A 24,744-nucleotide genomic window follows, 5' to 3' on the forward strand; every position below is an offset into this window, starting at 1 on the left:
CACGGCTGTCCTTGGGGAACTGCTGATATATGCCTGAACGGTGCCTTAGAGGAAAGAAGCCGTGCTTTCCACGAGGGCCACCCACAGATGCAGCGGCTGCCTGCGGCAGTTTGGTATGACTCATCACTCAGGCCTGGCCTCCTTCTCATCAGCACCAGGGAGGACAGGTCTGCAGCACTGGGTGCAATTGGATCACTGACTCACTTCGGGTGCAGAAGATTCCCATCCCTCCACCCACCCAGAAAAGGAGGCTGCCTGCAGCATCTCTGCATGAGACACCGTGGCTCTTCACTCAGAAGATAGTTTGCAACAAAGGGAATAGGGTCCTCTGAGGGAGTCTTCCATCTAAATCCAAACCTTTTGGGGTGTCAGACTGAAACAGGAAAAAAAGGTGTGCCTCAGCTAGCCCAAGCCCAGGAAACACGGGCCAAAATGCACAAAGAAGCTGGTCTGTGGAATGCGCCTGGTGAAAGGCACCATTGTTCTCTTACTCCCTACCCCAACCAGGGAAGGACTGGAGCACAACAGAGTGATGAACAGCCACTGCCCACACAGCACTCAGCAATCAATGCTCTACGGCTGAGAGGGCCTCTCAGCTCAATCCCACCAGAGATCAGGACAAAGGGTCGGGGCTAACCTAAACCCAGTCGTGGGGCCTGATGTAAAAGACTTCTACTAGGGAAGCACACACTGAGCACAGCTAAGCCACAGGCCGAGTCCAGGCCTGCTGCCAGCACGGCCCGAGATTAGCTTTGGCTCAGTGTGAGACAAAGCCACTGTTTTAAGTTGGGAAGGCAAACAGGTCGATGCTGCACTTACCAAGAGGATCGCCTCCTTTGCTAACAGCTGGGCGATGGCAGCAGCAAGACTGGCCAGCTCACAGCTTTGTGCTGCATTTTTATTATTTATTTTATTATTGCATTTATATCCTGCCTTTTTTCCTCCCAAGGAACCCTAGGCGGCATACATAATCCTCCTCCTCTCCGTTTTATCCTCACAACAACAGCCCTGTGAGGTGGGTTGGGCTGAGAGTCTGTGACAGGCCCAAAGTCACCCAGTGAGTTTCCATGGCCGAATGAAGATAATATTATGTTGGGTACTGTATTGTTTTATTGAATGTATTAGCTAGTTTATTTACTAGACAAACTGGGACATAATTTGTTAAATACTAATTAAAACATCTTTTTTAAAGCACCATAATCTAAACAGAAAGTGGCAGAAAGCAGAAACGTGATTATACCAACTAAGAGAATTGTTATTTGAAACCTCTCCCGCCCCCCCCCCCCCCCGCCCCGATATTGAAAGCAGACTTACTCGACCTGCACAGTACGGTAGGCCCCTCTGTTCCCCCATACTGAAACCTCCCCCTGTAATTGTCCCTCTCCCTGGGTTGGAGCAAATGGAGGCGGAAACACTCCCCACGTGGACTGCAGAGACTGGACCTACACAACCGGCACATCCGGCACCCGAACGAAACCTGGCTGCCGAAGGGACGACCGGCCTCATTACAAACCTGCTCTGTTGTTAAAATCTGCACCATTATTTAGCCTTTTAAGTGATGTCGCTGTTTTACTGTTTTTAATGTTCTTGTTTTTATTGTAATCAATTGTACACCACCTTGATGGCTTTTTAGCCAGTAAGGCAGTATATAACTGCTAAGGATAAATAATAAATAAAAGCCACTTGGGTTTGCACCTATTCCTTCTACTCAGGAACTGAATAAATCATGGCCTGTTAGATGACGGCAACTGGCCAAACAGGAGATGTGGTCTGATGGATTAAGCACATTCCCAACTCCTTGCTAATCAAGTCGAAATAAGGCGGGACACGCGTCGTCATTACAAAAACCCACCATTTATTAACCCTTGCTGTAGCCAAGGTAAGAGGGCGGTTCAGACTAGCCCAGGAGCGGGAGGAGCCACACAGCAGGGCTCCTGGTCTCAGCCCTGGCAAGCAGCAGTCTCCTCCTGGAAGGCAGCCAGCTCTCCCTTGGCACAGCGGAGCAGATTCACACGGAAGGTACAAAATCATCCCTGCAGCAGAGGCTGGAGAAACACCAGGGGCGACATTCCACAGGATAAAAGAGACACAAGACGACCGGGAGGGGGGGGGGGGAGGAGGAGGAAGAGCCTCCAGCCTCCGCTGAGCACAAGACGTACCTGCTGCCACCCCCACCGCCAGCCCCCCTGTCCAGTGCTCAGCCCCCAGTGAGGACAGGCAAGTCAGGCACATCAGACATCCACTCACATGAGAAACACGAATCATTTCTGTTCGTAACAATTCCCAAAAAGAAGGTCCCTGGAAAAGGGGAAGAGCTCTCTCATTATTCAGCTGCTCACAAAAGGAAACCATTTATTCAAAAGGTTGGAAGATGCCAGGAGTGGAGGGAGGAGAGAGGAGAGGGCCGCTCCTGCAAATGCTCCACTGCTCACATTCTCTTGAGGAAGATGCCGCCATCGACGGGGAGTGGATGCATGCAGAGCCCCACCAGCAAGGGGCAGCAGGCTCACCCTGAGCTCCACCAGAGCAAATGCATTAGAGAGTAATCTCCGCAAGACCTGTTGGAAGACAGAAAGGAGGAAAGACAATGGTGCAACAGGATGCAGGAAGAGATAGATCAGTAGTCTCAAGATGTAGAGCAGGGCTGGGTCACGGTGGGCCCCTACTATCCCACCCCCAATAGAAAAAAGCTTTATTTTAATTTTTAAAAAGAAAATGATGTCTGGAGCAGCCATTTTGAAGACTTTTTGACCCTTTTAGTACTGCTCTGTAGCCACTCCGGCCACCACTATTTTAACTTTAATTTTCCAGTGCTGCCGAAGTTGCCTACCTTGCTGTAAAGGCAGGCTGTGCAGACTATGCAGGAAAACTAAAGAGGTCTCCAATGGCATCAGGGTAAGGAAGAGAGAGATCCAGAGCACCCCTGTCTCCAGCACTCCCAACTTCTGAACAAAGAGGCATACTAAGGGCCAAGACACTGACTTCTAGACCTCCAGACCCTTCCAGAGGAGAAGAACCAGCCCAGCGAGCACCTTTTGGATGACAACACGCCCTCTGGGTGCCTTTTTATTATCGTCAAGAATCACAGCTCAATCCCCAGGTCACAGGCAAAGGTGGCAGCTAGTGAAAGGCGGTGAGCATCCAAGCAACACACGCCTGGCAGCCTAGAGTGCAGGCGGGGCTTCCCCCTGCCCATGAGCAAATGGTAGCGCATCGGCGCCACTCCCAAGTCTAGCCAGAATAGCACAGGAAGCACCGGCACAGAGTGCTCGTGGTGACAGGCAGCCATTGCTGCCTCTGAAAACTGCTACACGAAGGCCCCTTCAGTGGAGCCATTCTGGAGCCGCTCAGAGCCACTGTTGCCTGCTTACCCCCAAGCAGCAGCAGCAGCAGCAGCAGCAGCTGCCCCTTCTCCCACTCTCCCCTCCATCTTCTGGGTACAGCATTCGCTGAAAGCCAAGGACCGGAGGCACAGAAGCAGCTCCAAGGCCTTGCTAAATGAGAGTGTGGTTTGGCAGAGGTAATGACAGACTTCAGACAGGACTGCTGAGAAAGACCTGATGTGGAAGCTCAGCTTCCCATAAGCCCAGTTCCAATGGGATTTATCGCTCCACTTTTGAACGCAGCCAGAGTGGAAGCAGCAACTCTTCCTAACACTCCCCCCCTCCCCGGGGTCTGTTTAGCTGCAAGCAGCTCAGAGTGCTGATAGAGGATTCAGCCAGGACCTTCACCTTGCAGAGCCAAAAGGGCAGGCCCACTGCCAGGGCGAGCCACTCGGTTGAAAGGCCACGGGGAGGAGGAAGAGCAGCCCCGTTTCCATGCACCCCCACCCCAAAGCCAGGATCTGCTCTTTCTCCCAATCCAGAGTGTTTGTGATCAAGCACACTGAACATTTTAATAAGCCAGATACGGAGAGCCTCTAAAACAAACTGGATTTGCCAGAGACGGGGAGGAAGGAAGGGAATAGCTGAATATTCTTCCAAGATCACCTGCCTGTTCTCAGAGGAACCCAGTAATACATTAGCACTGCCCCAGAAATGAACATCTTTTATCAGGTGGTCTCTGATGGAACAAGGTCACAGAGGCCACCAATCCTGGGGCTTAGCTGCTTCTTGAATGTCCCACAAATGCGGGTAGAGCTTAAAACGGAAGAGCAACCACCAACTTGTATGACAGGCCCAGACAGCATCGGCTTCGCCTTTGCACTGCAGGCTCCTGGCAATGACCATTTGAGTAAAAGAGCCCAGCATCTCCCCAGACCCACACAGCCAGTCGGCAATCCTGTGGATCTTGAGCACCACATAAGGAGCCAGGCTTTCAGTGGCTGTGTAGGCAAGCACCCTCCCTTCCACAGAGGGGCAGCTGGGAAAGCAGACAGAGAGACAAACTGGAAGGGTGGGGTTGGCACTCCCCACCCACCCCGCGCCAGCGCAGCAGGTAAGGGGCATGTCCAAGATCTCACAAGACAGGCATGGCCAAGCCCTCAAGCAGCTTACAAGACGGCCAACGAGTCCATACCCAGATTCCGGGAGTCCCTGGTAGCCCAACACAGGCAGTAGTGTTGCATGAGCTGTTCAAGCAGTTCCTTCTCATCGAGGAACTCAAGCGCCTCTATCCTGGAAGGAAAGACAGCAGAAAGGAAGGACTGCAGCGGACACTAATACAAACACACACACACCCCCTGCAGAGAACCACCTTCAAGGCAGCGTGCCCATGGAGCAGAGCAAAGTAGCTAGAGTGCTTGACTGGAACCACGGCGATCTGGGTTCAAATCCCTACTCAACCATGAAGCTCACTGGGCAGTACTGATCCAGGCACCTTCACTCATCTTAGCCTACCTTGGAAGGTTGTTGCAATTATTATTATTGTTGTTGTTGTTGTTGTTGTTATTATTTCTTACCCGCCTCTCCCTTTGGATCGAGGCAGGGAACATTAAGTACAACAATACAATATATATCAAATGTATACAACTGATTAAAAGAGCATATAAAACTGATACAATATTAAAATAACAACCAGGAAATCTTAAAATTCTTAGATTTAAAATTCATCCGGGTAGGCCTGCCAGAAGAGGCTAGTCTTTACAGCTCTCTTAAACTCAGAGAGAGCTTTAAGCTGGCAAATCTCCTCTGGCAGGCCATTCCACAGTCTGGGGGTGGCAGAAAAGGTCCTCTGGGTAACAGTTGTCAGCCTAGTTTTGGCTGACGGAAGTAAATTCTCCCCAGAGGACTTGAGTGTGCAGGGCGGATTATATGGGGGAAGGTGATCCAGTAGGTAACCTCGACCCAAACCTTGTAGGGCTTTAAAGGTAATGACCAACACTTTGTACTTTGCCCAGAACCTAACTGGTAGAATAAAACCAGAACCTCTTGTATCCTGCCCACTTGCGCTCTTTGGATGGTCAGGACATAGATGTGATAAATAAACTGCTCTTACTTCTATAGTCAGAGAAAGGAAAAGCCACAAGTCCAAGCCACTACAACTCCCAGGATTGGTGGCTGCCCTAGAAAGGCACTTGGCAAGAGCCCTAGGAAAGCGAATTGCCTTGAAAAAGGGCTACCAATGACAAGCAACACTGAAGGCATACAGATGCGCTGCATATGGCTACTACATGCTACCATTAAGAGCTTATGTGGTGGACAATTCAGCTGAGGTAGTACAATCCTGCTGGTTCCCAGGACCTCTCAGCAGTTTTCAATACTATTGGCCACCATATTCTTCTGGGCTGCCTAGCAGGAGGCACATTGCTGCAATGGCTTCAGTCCTCTCTGGAGGGGCAAGTCCAGAAGGTATTCTTTGGGGCCTGCTATTCCGTCCTACGGCCCTAGACCCTCAGGGTTCCAGTCTGTCTCACATGCCTTTTAACACCTACATGAAATTGCTGGGAGATGTCACACAGAGGTTTGGGCTGAGCTGTCACAGCATATAATCAACACACAACTTCACCTTTCATTTCCACCTATTAATCCCAGTGTGGCAGTGAAAACCTTAAACGGGGGGTCTGGAGGCAATTCTGGGATGGATGAGGGCAAACAACATGACACATAACCAGATAAGACAGAAGTACAGCTGCTTGGGGAGACTGGTGATTTGGCTAGAGGTTTGCAACAGATTTTGGGAGGGGCTCCGCTTCCAGTTTGGGGGTAATACTCAATCCAATGCTTTGGGGGCACACTGGCTATATCTGGCCAAAACTATTGTAATGCTCTCTGCACTGGGATGCCTTTGAAAATAGTCCTGGAACGTCAACGTCGCCAGAATATTTGTAGGGGGCTTGGTGGTTTGATCATATCACACCAAATTAGCATCAGCTGCATTGCTTACCCGTGTTTCCAGGCTCAATTTAACGTACTAGTTCTAACCTTTAAAACCCTGAATAGTCTGGGACCAGCTTATTGAAGGGCCACCTACACCCCTATGAACCTGCTTGGAACTAAGATCAGGCCCACCACTAAGGTGGATCAGGGCCTTTTCAGTGGTAGCTCCAAACTTGTGAAATTCCCTCCCTCAAGAACTGTGATAGACCCCCTCTCTTGTGACCTTTAAGCAGCCCCTCAAGACCTTCCTAATCTGCCAAGCTTTTCATTGATTTTTTTCATTTCATTGTATTTGCTGGTCCCCTTACGTGAAGCTACATTCATTCAATTTTTAATGTATAAGCTGTTTCGTAACGGCAGGTTAGAAATAGATAAAATTAACAGGCAAGCGTTGCAAGCTGTCACTGGTGTAAGACTGAGGTGGAGCTTACCTTCTGACATCATCTGGTGGCAAGCGATTGTAGACTTTCACCATATCAATGGCATTCACTGTTTCCCAGCCATTTAGTAAGAACCGTTCCTTCTGCGAATGGAATACATTGAGAAGAGTCAACAAAGGACAGGTGAGATGGGGAAGGTTGCAGCTCTGAATCCCAGAAGCACTCACCTTCCAACAGAAACCAGCCTGAATTTAAAGTGTACTTATATAGCCTTGAAACTAAGGGAGCAGGAACAATTTCCTTCTCCCCAGCAAAGGGACAATGCAATACACAGTTCACTGTAGGATTTAATCTTAACAAGTGTGGGGAAAAGGTCTGAAATGACATAGTCAAGTGTGGATGCAAGCCCTACCATCTGAGCCAACTCCCCCCCGCAACCCCCCCCCCACACACACACACTCTGGAAGACTAGCCAAGAGGAGCCCTTCCCACCCAGAATTGTCTAACCTGTGTATCCAGAGATCGGCAGTCGTCCACTCCAACCAGGTTGCATTGCCTGCTCTGCAAATTCTCAATCATGATCTGCCCAAAGCGATCAGCCATGTTCACCTGGAGAGGATGCAGAAAAGTGGCTGAAAGGGAGCCGCACCAGAGCTGGAAAGGCCGGTATTTCACTAGCTTCCTACTCAGGGAGCATCCACACGCACGGACACACACGCTCCTTTATTTTTGCTCAGAAAGTACTTCAGACCCAGAAGTCTTTTGTCCTTAAATCTACATGCAGCATTTTTCCTACCACATGATCTTTGCCATTCCCATTTGAGGTTTGCAAGCCTAGGGTTTGGTATCTGGGGCAGCCTGAGACTGTCCATTTCCATTTCACTTTTTTAAAAAATAAAATAAAATAATAAGGTTCTAGCCCTCTGTGGGGGATATAAGCTTAGTAACACCTGAGTGGCATCTAATGAGAGATTATTTATTTAGCAATATTTATGAATCACTTAAAGAGATCTCTAAGTGATGTACAAAAGCAAGTCTTCATACAGAGGACTAGATTACCTTCCAGGTAAAGCCTGTTGAAAAAGGAACGGTTCAATAGATGCCAGGAAGCCAGGAGGGCGGCCACCTGCCTAATCTGTAGTGATAGCAAGCTCCAGCGAGCAGTCACTGTGACACGAGTGGACTGGACCTCCAAAATCTCAGGCACCACTAGGAGGGAACCGTGCACTGGAGTGGGAATAAACAGGGCTTCCAACAAAGGGGAGGGGCAGGGGGCTCAGTTCTACAACCCTCCCCACACCTAGCACAACTGAAATAAGCAGAGCTCTGGCATATTTGCTTAACTCCATCAGGCTGCAGAATATGGACAGTTTTAAGACTGAGATGTCTAGTTTCTTCCTACCCCAAATATAATCTGCACTGGTGGGACCCACGACACCATTGAGGAATCATTGCCTGTCCTAGGTATACTGTCTCAAGCTCTGTCTTACAGGTTGGATATAAATTATAGAATTGGCTTTTTTTAAATAAATAAATAAATAAATAAATAAAGTCCATAGAACAGCAGAGTGCAATCCCTGAATTGCTGGCCGCTCCACTAATATCTCCAAAGGGGTCAGTTTAGTGATCTGAAATTGTGATCTGAAACTGTGAAGGAAACTTCACTAAAATGCTAGAAATCTGATCAGAAACAGCTTGTTCCAGTGGATCACCAGAAACCTATCCCACTGCTTCTTTTTCCGCCTCTGCCTGGATTCATGCACAAAATTGGGGTATCAAATCTCTCATCTGCATTTCCGCCCCCGCCCAGCAACCAGCAGTTTCTCCGTTTCATGCGGACTTGGCCTGCAACTCCATTCAAGCTGCCAACGATGTCTAAGCGTCAAGCGATTAACATATCATAAGCTTACATAAGACTGCTCACAATGCCCTTTCCTTGAGTTCAACCACCTCTGAGTCAGCAGCTATTCTTCTCCATAAAAAATTATTAACCCCACTCAGAAGGAACCACGGTTGTATTGTGGTGGTGGGGAGGAGGACACACACACAAAACCTCACCAAGCATAAGCAGCCCTGATCTCTCATTGTTCTTGGGATTAACCTGCAAATTGACAAGAGACAACCCTAAATCCAAAGCAGCTACGTGACTGAACGGTTGTCATTCTGGCCAGAAGAGCAGCCTTGCGAATTTCATGTGGGGGAATCTGTACCTGGAACGCCTGTCACTCCAGGAATCGCAGCTTACCTGCTCGTAGTTTATAAACATGGCGGCCTGGAACATGCCTGCCACCCACTTGAGGAGGCGCGCTGAATGTTCTCGGGTCATGTAGATTAGCACACATTCTGCCATCAGGAGAGTGGGCAAACTTTTAAATTGGGAAGAAAAGCGGTAGGGGAACAGAGAACAAGGTCAGAGCGCTTTCATTTTCTTCCGGCACCCAAAATGTCATGAAGTCCATGGAAGGGAAAGATGGCTTTGTACAGGCACAGATCCTCTTGACACATTACAGCAGCACATTGGAGGAGCTGCTTTCCACCAGTTCATGCCACAGCATTGCTCTAACATGTAAAGGCCTTTCCTTCGGCATTGGCACTCCAGACAACAAGCATGACAGGAGAAACCCACTGAAAAGTGGCTCTTATGGCCCAGCTGGGACATGTAAAAGGCCCTTGAGTGTGTTTTTTCAAAATGCAGTTGGCAAGCTGAGATGCCCATCGCTAGCACTTATGCATCACCTCATGAAGCGACCACCTGCCTAGCAAAGAGCCTCTGTAGCCGGGCTCTGGAAAACAAATACTACAGCTCTGTCTGCCTCAGGCAGAGATCTTTGGCTTTTCTCTTTAGGCAACTTATTCAACTTCAACTGCTTATGGGCAAGAGATCCCTATCCAGCTCACAGAATTCACCATACATTATTGACTGCATTTGTTTCCTTGTTCATTTGTCAACGCAAATGAATTCTCAAAGTGGGGAACACTAAAATACCCAAGAAAACACACCCAAGGAAACAGAAGCATGTTCTTATCACTAGGGACAAGAAGACACGTTTTCTTTTTTGCTATGATGCAGACTTGGTATTATTTTGTGTCCATCTTGCTTACTGCTTTCTGAGGATGAATCTTTTTTAACAAAAGAAACTGTGAGGCGGCCTTCCCCAACCTGGCACCCTCCAGTTGTATTGGGAACTGCAACTCCCATAATTTCCAGTCATTGTGGCCATTGGCCATGCTGGCTGGGGATTATAGGAGTTGCTGTCAAGCACTTCTGAAGGTCGCCAGGTTGGGGAAGTTGCTGTGAGGGGTTCTGGGCATAGTGAATGGAAGCTACCCTGTTCAGACGACACACTCAACCACGGTGTTTACGCATTTGGAGCTAAACATTATGCATGTTGTATGAACCATCCCTAACCATGGCGGCTACATAACCACAGAATAAACATGCTCACTAAGCATTTGCTGCAAAAGGGTTACTGGCCTAACCATGGCTTAGCATGTTGTCTGAACAGGCCCAATGCATCTGAAACTGACAACCCCACCACTGAATCATTGGGTCAGTGGCTTTCAGGGCCTAGCAGAACTGTCTACAACACACTACTCAGGGACCAGCAACAACCCAGTGATGAACAAGTCACACCAAAGGGCTCCAGGTGTGCCAGAAGGAAAGATGGGTGCAATTTGAGCTTTGCTCCCCACCATGAAAAATAACGGTGGACATTCCAACAAGCTTTCCCACACATGAAGGGCAGCCTTCCAGGGTGGGTGGGGTGGGGGTGGTACTAACCCTAACCCTGGAATTGTACAGGAGTGTGATAAGGGATATGCATACGGGGGGGGGGGGGGCAGTAGAGAGAAGAGCTGCCCTCTCTTGAATCAGACTATTGGCTTGACCATCACAGACGGCAGCATTCACTCAGTGATCAAGTTTCTCCCAGCACAACAAGAACTGAAACTGGAATCTTTTACACACAAACCAGAATGCACCCAAACGCACAAAAAACAGTTCCTTTCCAAGAGCAATGGAGCCATTCAGCACAAGGGGCCAGCAGCCGAGAACACGCTGAAGCAGCAATGGAAAGGGTCCGGGTCAGCTGGACCTGCTCTCTTCATGAGCCCTGGAATCCAGGACCTCCCCTCCCTCCCCAACCCCATTGACATGACACAGACACCTGAGTGATTTTGCCTGCAGGGCTGCTTTTAAATATTGAGAGCAAAGAGGGAAACGGAGGACCAGAAACTAAAGGAAGCTGTGTGGGCCAGTCAAGAAAGATCTGGTGGGATGAAAGCCTTGGCAAATCAATGCAGATCTGCACCCCTTGTGTACTCTACACACCCCGCTCCCCACCAGTGTGTTGCTTGCGCACCCATTGGAAGCACAATCTCGCCACACTGCTCAGGGCCCTCAGAGAGAACACAGGAACCCAAGCCTTGGACTGGCACTTTGGAAGTCAGGGCACATCTCTCCAGGGGAACGGCACTGAGAAGGAGGATTTGATTCCTTGCTCACCCTTATGGGAGGGCAACTTATAGCAATAACTAACACAGACAAAAATAAAACTCTACAAAATATAGTCGAGAAAGAGATGCCATCTTCTGAGTGCTGCTGAGTATGATCAAGGCAATCTGGCCACTTGCATTCCCACAACACAATACTCTTCAAAACCTTCAAGAATCATAGAATAGTAGAGTTAGAAGGGGCCTATAAGGCCATCGAGTCCAATCCCCTGCTCAAGGCAGGAAAAATAAAGGCAATTTCCTGAAGGCCCAAAACTAGACCAGCGGAAACATAAAGATGTTCTATTTGACTTTGCAGCCAAGTTTAATGAAAATTCTCCTCCTCTGTGCTCGGAAGAACATTAATAGTTAAGAGGTTTTAAAAACAGCATCTCTGAAAACCCATCTTACTGTGGATCCATGTTACACTTCTTCAGGTTTTCCTCTAGCTTTGGCAGGTCTCGGAGATCTGCACCAATTATGGCATATCGGCTGGAGTCTAGGCTGTAAGCATCTGCAGAAGAATTAGCAGTTAAACATTTTTTGTTGAAGCTTACTCACTTGAGGTTAGTAAGAATCACATCTAGGGAACCCGATAGGGAAAATTTACCACTAGTGTCTAAATCAAATATGGGCACACAGGCTAGCACCTTTTGTGGACTAATTACTTTGGAAGAACTATTTAAATGGCTAATTTAACGTCCTTATTTCTCAAAGGAGAAAGCTCTAAACCCAATGTCAGAATTGCTTAATTTAAAGAGGTGGGCAGGCAGAATTATGGCAATAACATAACATTTCCCTTATTTTATAGAAGCCCATCTTGTTGACACCTGAAAAGTCATATATGCTGGTGATGGCATTTAAAGGAATGTTAAAAAACATGGTTTCATTAACCCAACATTTGGCGCACTCCACTTCTAGCAGGGCTCGAAAATATCAAATTCCCAAGAGCCTAGATTTCAAGCCCCCGGGATTCCCCCTCTCTTGTCTTATATTATGTGCTGACATTGGGTTAGCTCTTAGTCCACACCACAACTGGTAGCCATTTACCAACAATTTGTTGCCCACCCCAACTCAAAGGTTGTTAAACACTTAAAAGTACATGTGTGTATATAAAATAAATCAAACAGACAAAAATACAAATACCAAGTTAGCCCCAGCTACCAAAAGCCATCCAACATAAAACACTTATCCAAAGAGGGTCAAGGTATCAATAGATCTTCAATCTGAAGGAGTTCCCACCAAGGGAATTACCAGCAAAGCAAAGAGAAAACTAACGTCGTCCTTTCTCTGCAGACACAATGACCCAATCCGCACATAACAACGGCAAATTGTGGATTAATTACCTAATCCACGATTTGCCAGGTTCCATGCTCCTCATGAACCTTCCTCTTTGCATAAGCAGCCTCCAAATGGGACAGTCATAGGTTGCTGCATGACATACAGATCCAGACACTTTGGATTGTCTGTAGGTTAAACAAACCAAGGTTAACCTATAATTTGTTTTTACGTTAACTTTGCGTTGTTTAACCCACAAACAACCCAAAGTGTCCTGGTTCACACATCACGCAGCAACTTATGACTGGGCCAATCAGAGGCTGCTTAGACAAAGTGGAAGCATATCGTCCACAGTACACAACCTGGCAAATTGTGGGTTAATTAACCCACAATCTGCAACTGTAACATGTGAACCATGGTGTTCTTTTGAGGATAGTTAGTTCCCCAACTGCCTCAACTCTAGACTGACGAAGGGAGAATGCTGCCCTAGAAGCAGGAAGAAACCAAACAGTTTGGTGCTTGTGGGACAGAAAGATGCTCCAAGGCAAGAAGGATGTCAGAGGAGATTCCATCAGCTGAAGCAGCAGATAGCAGAGCAGACATGTCAAGAGAGGGGGTGTTCAAAAGAGGCAGGGAGGCAGCCTAAACAACAGCAACAACACTGAAGCTTGAGCTTGGTGAAATGCAACATCCTCATCTTGTCACTTCCCATGAGACGATGTTAGACTATCGAGTCTGTGCACAGAACTCCTGTTATGCAGTCAAATAGACAGGACTGTGTGTGTGTGTGTCTGAAATGAATGCAGGAATCATGTACATTTACTGGAAAAATGTGCTTGCTTTTGCTTCCTCTTAGGAAACTAAAAGGAAGAACAGCCAGCACTTGCTAACACACCAGGTATGTCTAGCCAAGGAAGACAGAGACATGTTGATTTCCTACAGCCACATCAAGAAGCCTCAGCACGCCCTGACCACCTCCACCTTGGAGACAAGGGTGAGCAAAAGATGTATTCTACCAGTCTGATGGGAAGACAAACAGGAGCAGGGCCGCTTATTATTTATTTATTTATTTATTGCATCTCTATACCACCAAATAGCCAAAGCTCTCTGGGCGGTTCACAAAAATTAAAACCATCAAATACAATTCCCAAATACAACTCCTGCACACTTTAGAGGGGTTACTCTCAGTCAGCCACCCCATACCCCCAAAGAGAGCCTACTCACTGACCAGGATGCCAATCAGCTTTTGGTGAAAAAGACGAGGCTTGGGATATTGAGCCCTGTGTCCAAAGGGCATGCAGAAGCCTGAGTCAAGGACCAGGCCAACTGGCAAGTTGCATTCTGTCACAACCCTAAAGTGGCAGTCGATTAGAACCTGGAATGTAGTTTTACACTGTTGGGTTTTATGGTTTCGATGGTTTTACATTTTGAATATTTTTAATGTTTACTGTTTTTAACTTTTGTAAACCACCCAGAGAGCTTCGGCTATGGGGTGGTATATAAAGCACCTATGAACCGAAGCTCTGGAAAATGTTCCAATGCAAATTATGCTCATTACATAGGAAAAATGTGTTTGCATTGGAAAATGCCCTAGAGAGAATCTAATTTAATTTTTTTTATTGTACTTGTATTTAGTGAACAATTAAGCTAAAAAAAGGGGGGGAGGCAGTGTGCATTACTGAGACCTGGGTGGATGAGAGCTGGGCAGAGTGGATCTGCCTCAGCTCTGTCCACCTGGATACTCGGTGCAGCACCAGCCTAGATTGGAGGGCCGGGGGGTGGGGGCAGGGGTAGGAGTTGCCATCATCCATTTCTCACAAGGAAAGTCATCTGTCTTAGCACCAGTTTCGAGGGTTTGTACCTTGTGCTGGGCCAAAGAAACAGAACAGGAATGCTGTTGGTGCACCGCCCACCCCAATGCCCAGCAGACTCCCTGCCTGAGCTGCCTGGGGTTGTCTCAGAGGTGGTGGACTGTGGTTTTGGGGTACCTCAATATCTGCACTGAGGCTGTCCTGACAGGGGCCGCTCGGGACCATGGCTACCATGACAACCACGGGGCTGTCTCAGTACATCATTGCCCTGACACATGTGGCAGGGCATACCTTGGAGCTGTTTTTTTACTGTTGGTCGGATGGGGGGAGGTGATCTGGTTGGGGGGGGGCTTTCATCATCCCTGTTGTCACGGGCAGATCATTTCCTTGTGAAATTTGGTTTGCTAGTAGCAGATCCTTCCTGCAGTGGTGGGGGACCAATTAAGATGGTCCGCCCCCAGAGACTTATGGAATCCAAAGGATTTTCCAGTTGATAGGGCTGGTGATTCGGTCGAGACCTTGGTTTCACTATAGAATGGTGAGATGGGAAAACTCATTGATACAATTACTCTTGAGCGCCGAATCCAGTGCTGTGGAGCCCGTAAGTCCCCTTGGTTTACAGAAGATGTACAGGTAATGAAACAGGCTAGATGACAGCTAGACTGCAGGTGGCACAGGTCTTGGAGCGAGTATGATTGAAGATCTCAAAAACTCTTCAGTGTGCCTATTATGCGGCAGTGAGGATGGGAAAAAAACTTGCTTTGCCTCTGTTATCTCATCCTCGAGATGTCACCCAGCAGAATTATTCCGAGTGATTAAGACCTCTTGGAACCAGGCACAGGTTTAGAGAAACTGGGATTGGAACTTTCAATTATCTGCTGTAATAAATTCGCTAGGCACTTCGAGGAAAAAAATCACTTGTATTCACTCAGAACTTGATGCCTCAGTTATCACAGAGCTTGGGGAGGTGTCCAGTGCCCCATCTGGTCATGTTTCCTGGGATCAGTTCCAGTTGTTCCAGCCTGATGATGTGGACAAGATGTTTGGATCAGTCCGTCCCACCACATGTAAGCTTGACCCTTGCCCATCTTGGCTAATGATCCAGCAGAAGTGGATTGACTTGGTGGGTTCAAGGGGTGGTAAATGCCTCACTGTCAGGGGGTGGTGCCTGCTGCCTTGAAAAAGGCTGTAGTGCGCCCTCTCCTGAAGAGGACCTCCCTGGACCTAGAGCTTTGTGAGAACTACCGCCCCATCGCAAATATCAGCTTTTTGGGCAAGGTGCTTGAGCATGTGGTGGCTGGGCAGCGTCAGACATTCTTGGAGGAAACTGGTTATCTGGACCCATTTCAGTCTGGTTTCAGGTCAGGGCATGGCACTGAAACAGCCTTGGTTGCTCTGACCGACGACATACTCCGGGTGAAAGACGGGGTGTGAGCTACCCTGTTGATCTACCTGGATCCCTCGGCGGCTTTTAATACCATTGACCATTTCTCCACATTTCTGTCATTTAGCATCACAAGCCAGATTTTAGTCATTAAAACAGCAGATAAAGCAGCTGTAGCAACCGATGGACTGCACCAAGACACCACAGTGGATCCCCAACCAGCATGCAGGAAAAGGCTTGTGTTGTTAAAAGAAACAGAGGAAGGCAACAGCTCTCGTGGCCAAGTGCTGTTTTTACACTCAGCGGTTTCCCTTTCCAAGCAACACATAAACAGCAGCAAAGACTTGTGGTTGTAAATAGAACCCGAATGTTCCTTATCAAGAGAGTGCGAGTACATTTCAGGGAGGGGCAAACGTTGAAAGGCAAAAAAAGAGGCTACAGAGTCTCCTCTTCCTCCCCAGCATGTTACTTGAAATATTAAGAACATGCCCACATAGCAGAATGGAGCAAGGAAGTGTAAGAGGCTTTGGAAATGCCAGCTTTACAGATGACTCACCTAGCAGGAGAGACTCCCCTGAATGGCTTTCCATAATTGGTTTTGACAGGGGAGGTTTTGATCTGTGGGAGAGAAAGAAGAAAAAAGAAAGGAGAAAAAGACTGTGAATCATCTTTCACGAAACATGCAAAGATCAGGTGGTTGTGCCTGCCCTCTACTGGAAAGAGACCACTAGACCTGACTGCAGAGCATGTTAAGTGAGCAGGTGCAGCAAAGAAAAAGAACTAGCTGAACTCCAGTGCCGTGTCGGTCAACGGAGAAGGGATTTCCCCCGAGCCAACCATCTGCAGAACAGGAGAAAGAGAAGAGAAGCCTGTACAGGTGGCGCTGGCTGGCCAGGAAAGGCCGGGCAAGCAGGGAAGGGCTTCAAGGGGCATAGAAACATTTCCGTTCCCAGCTTCTAAGAGAGGCATGGTGTTGAGCTAGTGAAATCTCTGTCTGAAACTAATGAGAAGCAGCCCCTGGACCACACGGAACCCAGAAGCCATTTCTACACATTAGCATCAAGTAAAAATGTTTTGCTTAAAATGAATGCTACCATCTGTTCAGACATCTTTTTCAGTGCAGCCAATGTCTTAAGGTGAAGCATTGTTCCTGCTTTATTAAGCAACAATAAAAGCAATTAAGGGCTGTTTCACAAGTTATAAACTTGCTTTGCAGACCTGCCAGGTTTTTACTTAATCTAAAGATTTTTAGTCCATTTACTATCTCACAGTGGGCTTTTGAAGCACCTCACTATGAAATTACAACTAAAATTACACACTGTAGAGAAGTGCAATTGATCCTTATTTCTGGGATGATGCGAGAACAAAAACGAAAAAGCCCAGTGCACTTCAGTTTTACAAGGTAGACAACCTCAAGTCTATAACATGTGAACTCGCCCAACATACCGACAAACGGAAGGCATGGTTTCTTGCTTTGATAAAGCCATCCGTACTTTGCAGCACTCTGGCCCCAGAACAAACAACAAATTCCAAAGGCAGAAAGAGGGGCTAGATTTCTTACAGCTACCCCCTCTTCTGGTTCTTCCCCCAACTAGATGGTTCCTGGCGGCCTTCCCAGCTTGCCCTCGGGTTTGGTGGTGGTTCTGCTGAACGCTGGGTCAGTCCAAAATAAAATCTCCCTCATCCATGATTTGATTGTGGATGAGGGGGCTGACCTGGTATCACTGAAACCTGGGTGGGTGAACTGAAAGGGGCTACTCTCACCCAGCTTTGCCCTCCTGGGTGCTCGGTGCAGCATCAGCACCGACTTGAGGGCTGGGGAGGGAGGGCAGCCGTGGTCTATAGAAATACAATCTCCCTCTCTAAGCTTCCTGATCCGTCGAGGGCTGGTCTTGAGTGTCTCTATTTTGTGTTGGGTTCTCGAGACAGATTAGGGATTCTGCTGGTGTACCGCCCATCCCGCTGCCCAACTGTCTCCCTGCTTGAGCTGACAGAAGTTGTCTTGGATCTGGTGTTGAGGAACCCCAGGATGATGGTTCTGGGGGATCTCAACTTCCATGCTAAGGCTCCTGTATCTGGGGCAGCTCAGAACTTCTTGGCTACCATGACAACCATGGGGCTGTCTCAACATGTCATCAGCCCAACGCATGCAAAGGGACACACACTTGATTTGGTTTTCTCGACTGGGCAGGAGGATGGTGATCTGAAAGTGGGGGAATGAACATCTACCCCCTTGTCATGGTTACATCACTTTCTATTGAGGTTTAGACTTCCAGCAGCCTTTCCCCTCTGCAAAGGGGGGGGGGGGCTATTAAAATGGTCCGTCTCTGGAGACTAATGGACTCCAATGGATTCCAGAGGGCTCTGGGGGATTTTTCCTGCTGGTATGGCTGGTGCTCCTGTCAAAGCCCAGGTCGCTCTGTGGAATGCAGAGATGACTCGGGCGGTTGACATGATCGCGCCCAAGCACCCTCTCCCTCTGAGCAGAGCCCGGCCAGCTCCTTAGCATACACTTGAGCTGAAGGCAATGAAGCAAGAGGGGAGACGGCTAGAACGCAGGTGGAGGAAAACTCGTGCTGAGTCTGATCGAACATGGGTTAGAGCTCATTATCGAGCCTACTCTGTGGCGATGAGGGTGGCAAAGAGACAGCTTTTTTCCACCAGCATTGCATCTTCTCAGTGTTGTCCAGCGGAGCTTTCCCAGGTGCTTCGTGGCCTGTTACACTCTGGGCCAGGGCAAGAGATGGTGGAACCCTCGGTAGCATGCTGCAACAAATTTGCACGGCACTTTGAAGATAAAGTCGCTCAGATTCGCCATGAATTGGACACCATGTTTAATGCAGCTCCACTAGTAGAGGCGTTCAGAGTGCCATCTGGTCAAGTTTTATTGGATGAGTTTCAGTTACTGAGGCCTGAGGATGTGGACAAGGTGCTTGGCCAAGTCCGGTCACCTACCTGTGCATTTGCCCATCGCCCCTCATGGCTCATTACATCAAATAAGGAAGAGATCACTGGCTGGGTCCAGAAGGTTGTAAATGCCTCCCTGAGAGAGGGAGTGGTGCCGGCCTCTTTAAAAGAGGCGGCAATCAGACCACTCCTGAAGAAGCCTAACCTGGACTTGGAGGATGTTATTAATTATAGACCAGTGGCTAATATCCCCTTCCTGGGCAAGGTGCTTGAGTGGGTGGTTGCGGGACAACTCCAGGCACTCTTGAATTAAACGGATTATCTACATCCATTTCAATCAGGTTTCAGGCCTGGTTTTGGAATGGAAACTGCCTTGGTTGCCCTGTGGGATGACCTTTGCTGGGAGAGGGACAGGGGGAGCGTTGATTCTCTTCGACCTCTCAGCGGCTTTCGATACCATCGACCATGGTATCCTTCTGGATAGGTTGTCTGGGCTGGGAGTTGGAGGTACTGCGTTGCAGTGGTTCCGCTCCTACTTGGATGGCCGATTCCAGAAGGTGGTGCTGGGTGATTATTGCTCTGTGTCATGGCATTTAGGCCATGGGGTTCTACAGGGTTCTATTTTATTCCTGATGCTGTTTAACATTTACATGAAACTGCTGGGAGAGGTTATCCGGAGATGTGGGTTGAGGTGTCATCAATATGCGGATGACACCCCGCTCTACCTCTCCTTTTCATCAAACCCAGGTGAGGCAGTGGCTGTTCTGAATCAGTGCCTGAGCACGGTAATGGATTGGATGAGGGCCAATAAACTGAGACTCAATCCAGACAAGATGGAGATACTGTTAGCAGGTGGTTCGTCTGTCCAGGTAGGTGATGTTCACCCTGTTCTGGTTGGGGTTGCTAGGATCAGGTTCGTAGTTTGGGGGTGGTCTTGGATCCAGAAGCACTTGAGACACAGGTGAACTCAGTGGCAAAGAGCACCTTTTATCAGCTTAGGCTGATATACCAACTGCGCCCTTATCTGGACAGAGACAGCCTAGCTACAGTTATCCATGCTCTCATAACCTGGATTACTGCAATGCGTTATACACGGGGCTGCCTTTGAAAAGAGTCCGGAAACTTCAACTGGTACAAAACAGGGCAGCACATTTACTAACAGGGTCTGGACAACAAGACCACATCACGCCAGTCCTTTTCCAGCTTCATTGGCTGCCAGCCCAGGTCCGGGCCCAATTCAAAGTGCTGGTTTTAACATTTAAAGCCCTAAACGGCTTGGGGCCAGGTTATCTGAAGGAACACCTCCTCCCATATGTACCTGCCCGGACCCTAAGGTCATCCTCAGGGGTCCTTCTCCATGAGCCCCTGCGAAAGGAAGGGAGGCAGGTGGCTACCAGGAGGAGGGCCTTCGGCTAGGGAATGAGTTCCCTAAGGAGGTTCGCCTGGCACCTACATGATATTCTTTCAGACGCCAGATGAAGACCTTTTTATTCTCTTGGTATTTTAACAGTCTATAAATTTAATTTTAACTTGGCTGTTTTAAATTTGTATTTTAAATTTGTATTTCTGCACTGCTGATGATTTTATGCTGGTTGTGCTTTTATATTGTATTTTATATTATGTTTTTATACTAGTTGTTTTATTCTTTGAATGGTTTTAATTTTCGTGAATTGCCCAGAGAGCTTCGGCTATTGGGCAGTATAAAAATACAATAAATAAATAAACTTACAAGGAGCCCTTTACCAAATGGTTAGGTCTGAAATCCTACATACACTACACACTATTTAGGAACAGACATGCACAGGGTTACACTGTAAGAGTGCAATTGACAAAGCAGCTGGTAGGAATTGTTTTAAATAGACAAGACTCTTATTATCAGGACTAAACCTTACAAGTGTTGTGCATGTATTTGTAGTCTAGCAAACACTAGAGGAGCTGGAACTTTGTTCCAAGAACCTACTGCTAAAAACACGAGAAAGATATTCCTGTCATGCTTCGAAGTCCAGTTCAAGTTGCCATACAATTTTTCAGAACTCAAGACTATTTTTGAGTGCCAAAGAAATCATAGTCAGTCAAATGCAACAAACACCTATGCACTTACTTGATGTAGTGGATTTTCCTTGCAACTATAGATGGAAAATCAACTTCAAAATATTTCCTAGGAAGCAGATTCTCATCCTGAAAAAAAAATCCAGACTTTCAGCTTAAGATGCAGCTAGTGGATGCAAACAAGTCAGCTCTTCAGCTTTGCTCTAGGTCTAGTTTTGCAGGCTTTATACTTTCTTGAAACCCTTTCCATGTGGACCCATGCTAGGAAGGTCTGTATGCTGCAAAGGATTCTGGGACATATTCTAAACTGTAGAATCCTGACAATGCATGCAGGATGCAAGCCAAAAATACTGGGCCTCAACTGTACCCACGTGAGCTAAACTTGCCTGTAGCTGCAAATGCAAGGGAAGGATATTAGCATGGGTCATATTTCAGGAATGTATCCTCCATGACTGAACTCTTCAACGAGAAACTTCCAAGAAACCCAGAACAACCCACAATGGAAATGGGAAAAAACACTGCCCCTAGATCAATCAATACAAGGCAAGAAACAAAAATGTTTTCAAGTGACCAGTAGAGGTCATCCCGGAGCCATGAAATCCTTGTTTGCACTTGGGTTGCCACTATAAGTAATTTCACCTTTAATTTCCAGAACAGGGTATCTAGGCCAGCACCAAGGTTTATAATTTGGCAGTTGCATTCGGTCTTCTGCAAGAAAGCCTTAAGTAAGTGCCCAACTCCCTGGACACGGGCATAATATCCTAAAGAAAAACAATATTTTCAGAATTGCATAATAATGATTAGGTAGCATGTACTTCAATTCTTAGTACATCTTCAAAATTTTCTTAGAAAGATTAGAGACTCTGCCCCCCACCCCACCCCACCCCACTGCTCATGAAGAACATATACAGTTTGACTCATTATTTGCTTACAAACTTACCACGACTGATTTCAGGCGCCTTCCTTTCCTTCGGCTGTCTCACAAAATGTTCAATGTAAGGATCGTTCCAGTACCCAATGTTTACAGCATATCTGACCGAAGGGGAGAAAAAGATGATCTGAACAAGGCTAACCAGAAAGGGGATTCTTATGTGCTTACAAAGAATTAGAGAAGTTCACAGTGGCTGCCATAACCTGTACATGCAAACAGGACCTTCATGCCAGGCTTGCAAGCCTCCTGGAGGTATCTGCTGAAGATGTTGGATGGATAGACTCAAGGACTGATCTGGCAGGGAAGGGCCAGCATCTTCAGGTCTTACCTGTGAACCTCACAGAGACATCTCGCTGACCACTTCTGTTAAGCAAAAAGCTGGACTAGTTCCCCAATCTGGTGCCCTCCAAATATTTTGGACTTCATCAGCTGGGGCTGATGGGGAATGCTGGGAGTTGTAGTACAAAGCATCAGGAGGATTCCAGGTTGAGGAAGGCTGGACTAGAGGAACCCTTGCTGATCCAGTAGAGCTCTTCTTGGGAAAGCTAAATGGAAACTCCATGCTCAGAGGTACCCTTTCTCTGGGCACCAGATGCTGGGAGCAAACAAAAGAGGGGGTCTGTTTGTGGGCTTCTATGGAGCATCTGGATGGCCCCTGTATGAGGCAGAATTCGTTTACTCATTCCATTTCTATACTGCCCAATAGCAAAAGTGCTCCAGGCAGTTTACAAAGCCCAGAGAGCTGAACTAGAAGAACTTCTGGTTTGATGCAGCAAAGGACTACTTAAAGAAGTTTGTGGTCAACAGCCTATCACCAGCTATTTACCAGGGAGAGCTATGAATGGGCACTCCACATTCAGGGGCACTATACCTCTGAATGCCAAATGTTGGGGACAAACAATGGGAGCAGGGGGCAAGGGGGAGCGAGCTGTTGGCTTCCTGCTTGGCTTGCAGGCAGCTGGTTGGCCATGGATGCGGACACCTCCTGTGGAGGCGTTGGACTAAGGCTGGGGAGACCCAGCTTCAAATCCCCCACTCAGCAATGGGCTTGGTTGACACTGGGCCAGTAACTCTGTCAGCCTAGCCTACCTCGCAGGGTTGTTGTGAGGATGACATGGGACGGGGTTAGCAGACACAGCCTTGAGCTGCTTGGGAGCAGAGGTGGGATTATAAATGAAAGAAAGCAGCAGCGGGACCTTTGGGTCCGATCCCGCCGGGGCGCTCTCGGGGAATTACAAATCCGCCGTGGGCGGCTCCTTCCTCAGAGCAGCTCCGGCTGGAGCTCCACAGCGAGCAGGCAGGCGCCTGGCCGGCCCGAGGAGAGGAGGGGCTGCTGCTGCTGCTGCTGCTGCTGTCGGTCCCTGCCGCCGCCGCCGCCGCCGGGCCCTCACCGCTTGCACTGGGAGGCGTCGTCGCAGGTGCCCCTCACGGCCTCGTCGAAGACGTCGGCGCCGAGCGGGTCCCGGGAGGTGCCGGCCATGGCCCGGCGGAGAGCGAGGCGGGGGTCAGCGGCGGGACGAGGGAGAGCAGCGCGGGCCGCCCATGCAGGCGCCTCAGCCGCCCCTAACGGCGCAGCTTCCCCTCGCCGCCCCGCCGGCTAACAACGCCCCCGCCCATTGGCCGGGCCGAGAGCGCATCTATTGGGCGGCAGCGGTCGTCCGCCCGCCCCCCTTGACGCCTTCTCCTTCTACTGGCCAGTGGCGTTGTCAACTCCAAGCTGGACCCAATCAGGGGCAAGACGAGCCAGAGACGACACTCTGGGAATTGCGGCCTCTCGCTGAGTATGTCAAGGTATGTTTTGACAACTATACGGCCGACGCAGCCAGTGACGACAGCGGCCAGGGTATTATGGGAATTGTAGTTTGTCCTTTATTACCAGGGATAGCGATTCCCCGGGCTAGGGATCCAACGTGCGCAGCTGGAGTACAATGAAGGGGGCGGCCTGTTCTGGCAGCGCGGGGAAGATACTGGGAGTGAAACCTCATCGCCCCAACACTGCAGTCCTATATCTGCCTACTCAGGTGTAAGCCACACTAGGTACAATGAGACTCCGCTCCCAAGTAATTGTGCATTGCAGTCATAATCTACGAGTTCGGGCAGTGTTGTTCTGCACAGAACAGGGCTTGGTTGCTCAGACATGCTAGCAGTTAGTGATCCCCAGAAATACTGAGTTTGAAAGATATACAAGATTATTATTATTATTATTTTTAAAAGCATTTTATATACTTCCCACTTAAGTGGGTGGATGGATTAAAAAAAAGCACTACATAATGTTTCACTACCCATTCATGAGGAAGAAAAAAGTGTGCATGTGTAGGAAAATATGCATGTTGATTTGAATTCTTTGGATGAAAGGCAGGATATAAATGAAATTAGTATTAGTATTACTAGGCAACGTCTAAAGAAATAAATGATCCTAAGTACCAAAGACATAAGTATAAGAGTTTTGTAATAAGTAATACCATTAATAGAAAGGCAATTCAAGAAGGAAGTTTGAATATGTATGTCAAGAAATCCATTTTCCTTTTGTTTCAGCAGCCTATAAAGTTCCATTCCGTGAGGCTGAGACAGCATGCATTCATGACGCCATCTCTAGCGTGATTACGCTCACTAACAGGGCTGTACGAATTCAGCTGAATGCTTGAACTTTCTGCCCCCCCCCCAAAAAAAAGTCTGAGAAAACTGTTTCAGTTAGCTTATGATTGGCTAATAAGAATGGCCTTAGGTTTACTAAAGGTTTTGGGGTATAAAATGGGGGGCTGCCCATTGTCCTTGTCAGAGTTTGTTCAGTGCTTTCTTTTGTCTGCTAAAGTTTGCTGGAATCTGAGGTCTATTCTTTTGAAGACCAGTGCCTTGGTATGGTTAGTCAGGTCTAGTCAACTTTGTTGTTTTGCTTTGTAAGTACTATTCCCAAAGATTGCTGTTAAAGCTCAGCTAAAAACCTTTCTTTTTCCTAAAGCTTTTAAAACTTGATTTTGCTCTGACTTTATACTGTTAGTTTTACCCTACCCTGTGCCTGTTTGGTGCATTCTCTTCCCCTCCTTATTGTTTTATTATGATTTTATTAGAATGTAAGCCCATGCGGCAGGGTCTTGCTATTTACTGTTTTACCATGTACATTGATGGTGCTATATAAATAAATAAATAAATAAATAAAAATAATACATGGTTTGGGTCCAGGCTACCTGCCGGATCA

The 24,744-nt window shown here is 47.9% G+C and overlaps 1 protein-coding gene across 1 annotated transcript; it reads right to left on the bottom strand.

The window, feature by feature from the left end:
* Positions 1-1,838: 1,838 nt before the first annotated feature.
* LCMT1 (leucine carboxyl methyltransferase 1) lies at positions 1,839-23,103 on the bottom strand. Its single transcript, XM_063143100.1, has 11 exons — positions 22,940-23,103; positions 21,558-21,649; positions 21,257-21,378; positions 20,670-20,746; positions 16,218-16,279; positions 11,600-11,702; positions 8,943-9,063; positions 7,205-7,306; positions 6,749-6,840; positions 4,519-4,616; positions 1,839-2,558 (listed from the first exon to the last, which is right to left on the bottom strand). Exons 1-11 carry the CDS (start codon positions 23,026-23,028, stop codon positions 2,536-2,538), a joined length of 981 nt encoding a protein of 326 aa, XP_062999170.1. The 5' UTR covers positions 23,029-23,103; the 3' UTR covers positions 1,839-2,535.
* Between the last annotated feature and the right edge of the window lie 1,641 nt (positions 23,104-24,744).

Source organism: Elgaria multicarinata, chromosome 17, assembly GCF_023053635.1.
Source record: "Elgaria multicarinata webbii isolate HBS135686 ecotype San Diego chromosome 17, rElgMul1.1.pri, whole genome shotgun sequence".
In the NCBI taxonomy this organism is placed as follows: Eukaryota; Metazoa; Chordata; class Lepidosauria; order Squamata; family Anguidae; genus Elgaria; species Elgaria multicarinata.

Excerpts from the sequence above, each read along its gene's own strand:
- LCMT1 (XM_063143100.1), bottom strand. The coding sequence starts at position 23,028 with ATGGCCGGCACCTCCCGGGACCCGCTCGGCGCCGACGTCTTCGACGAG. Across the intron at positions 21,379-21,557 it reads GGCGCCTGAAATCAGTCGTG|GATATTATGCCCGTGTCCAG; the intron begins GTAAGTTTGTAA and ends GTTTTTCTTTAG. Across the intron at positions 20,747-21,256 it reads CCCTGTTCTGGAAATTAAAG|GATGAGAATCTGCTTCCTAG; the intron begins GTGAAATTACTT and ends TTTTTTTTTCAG.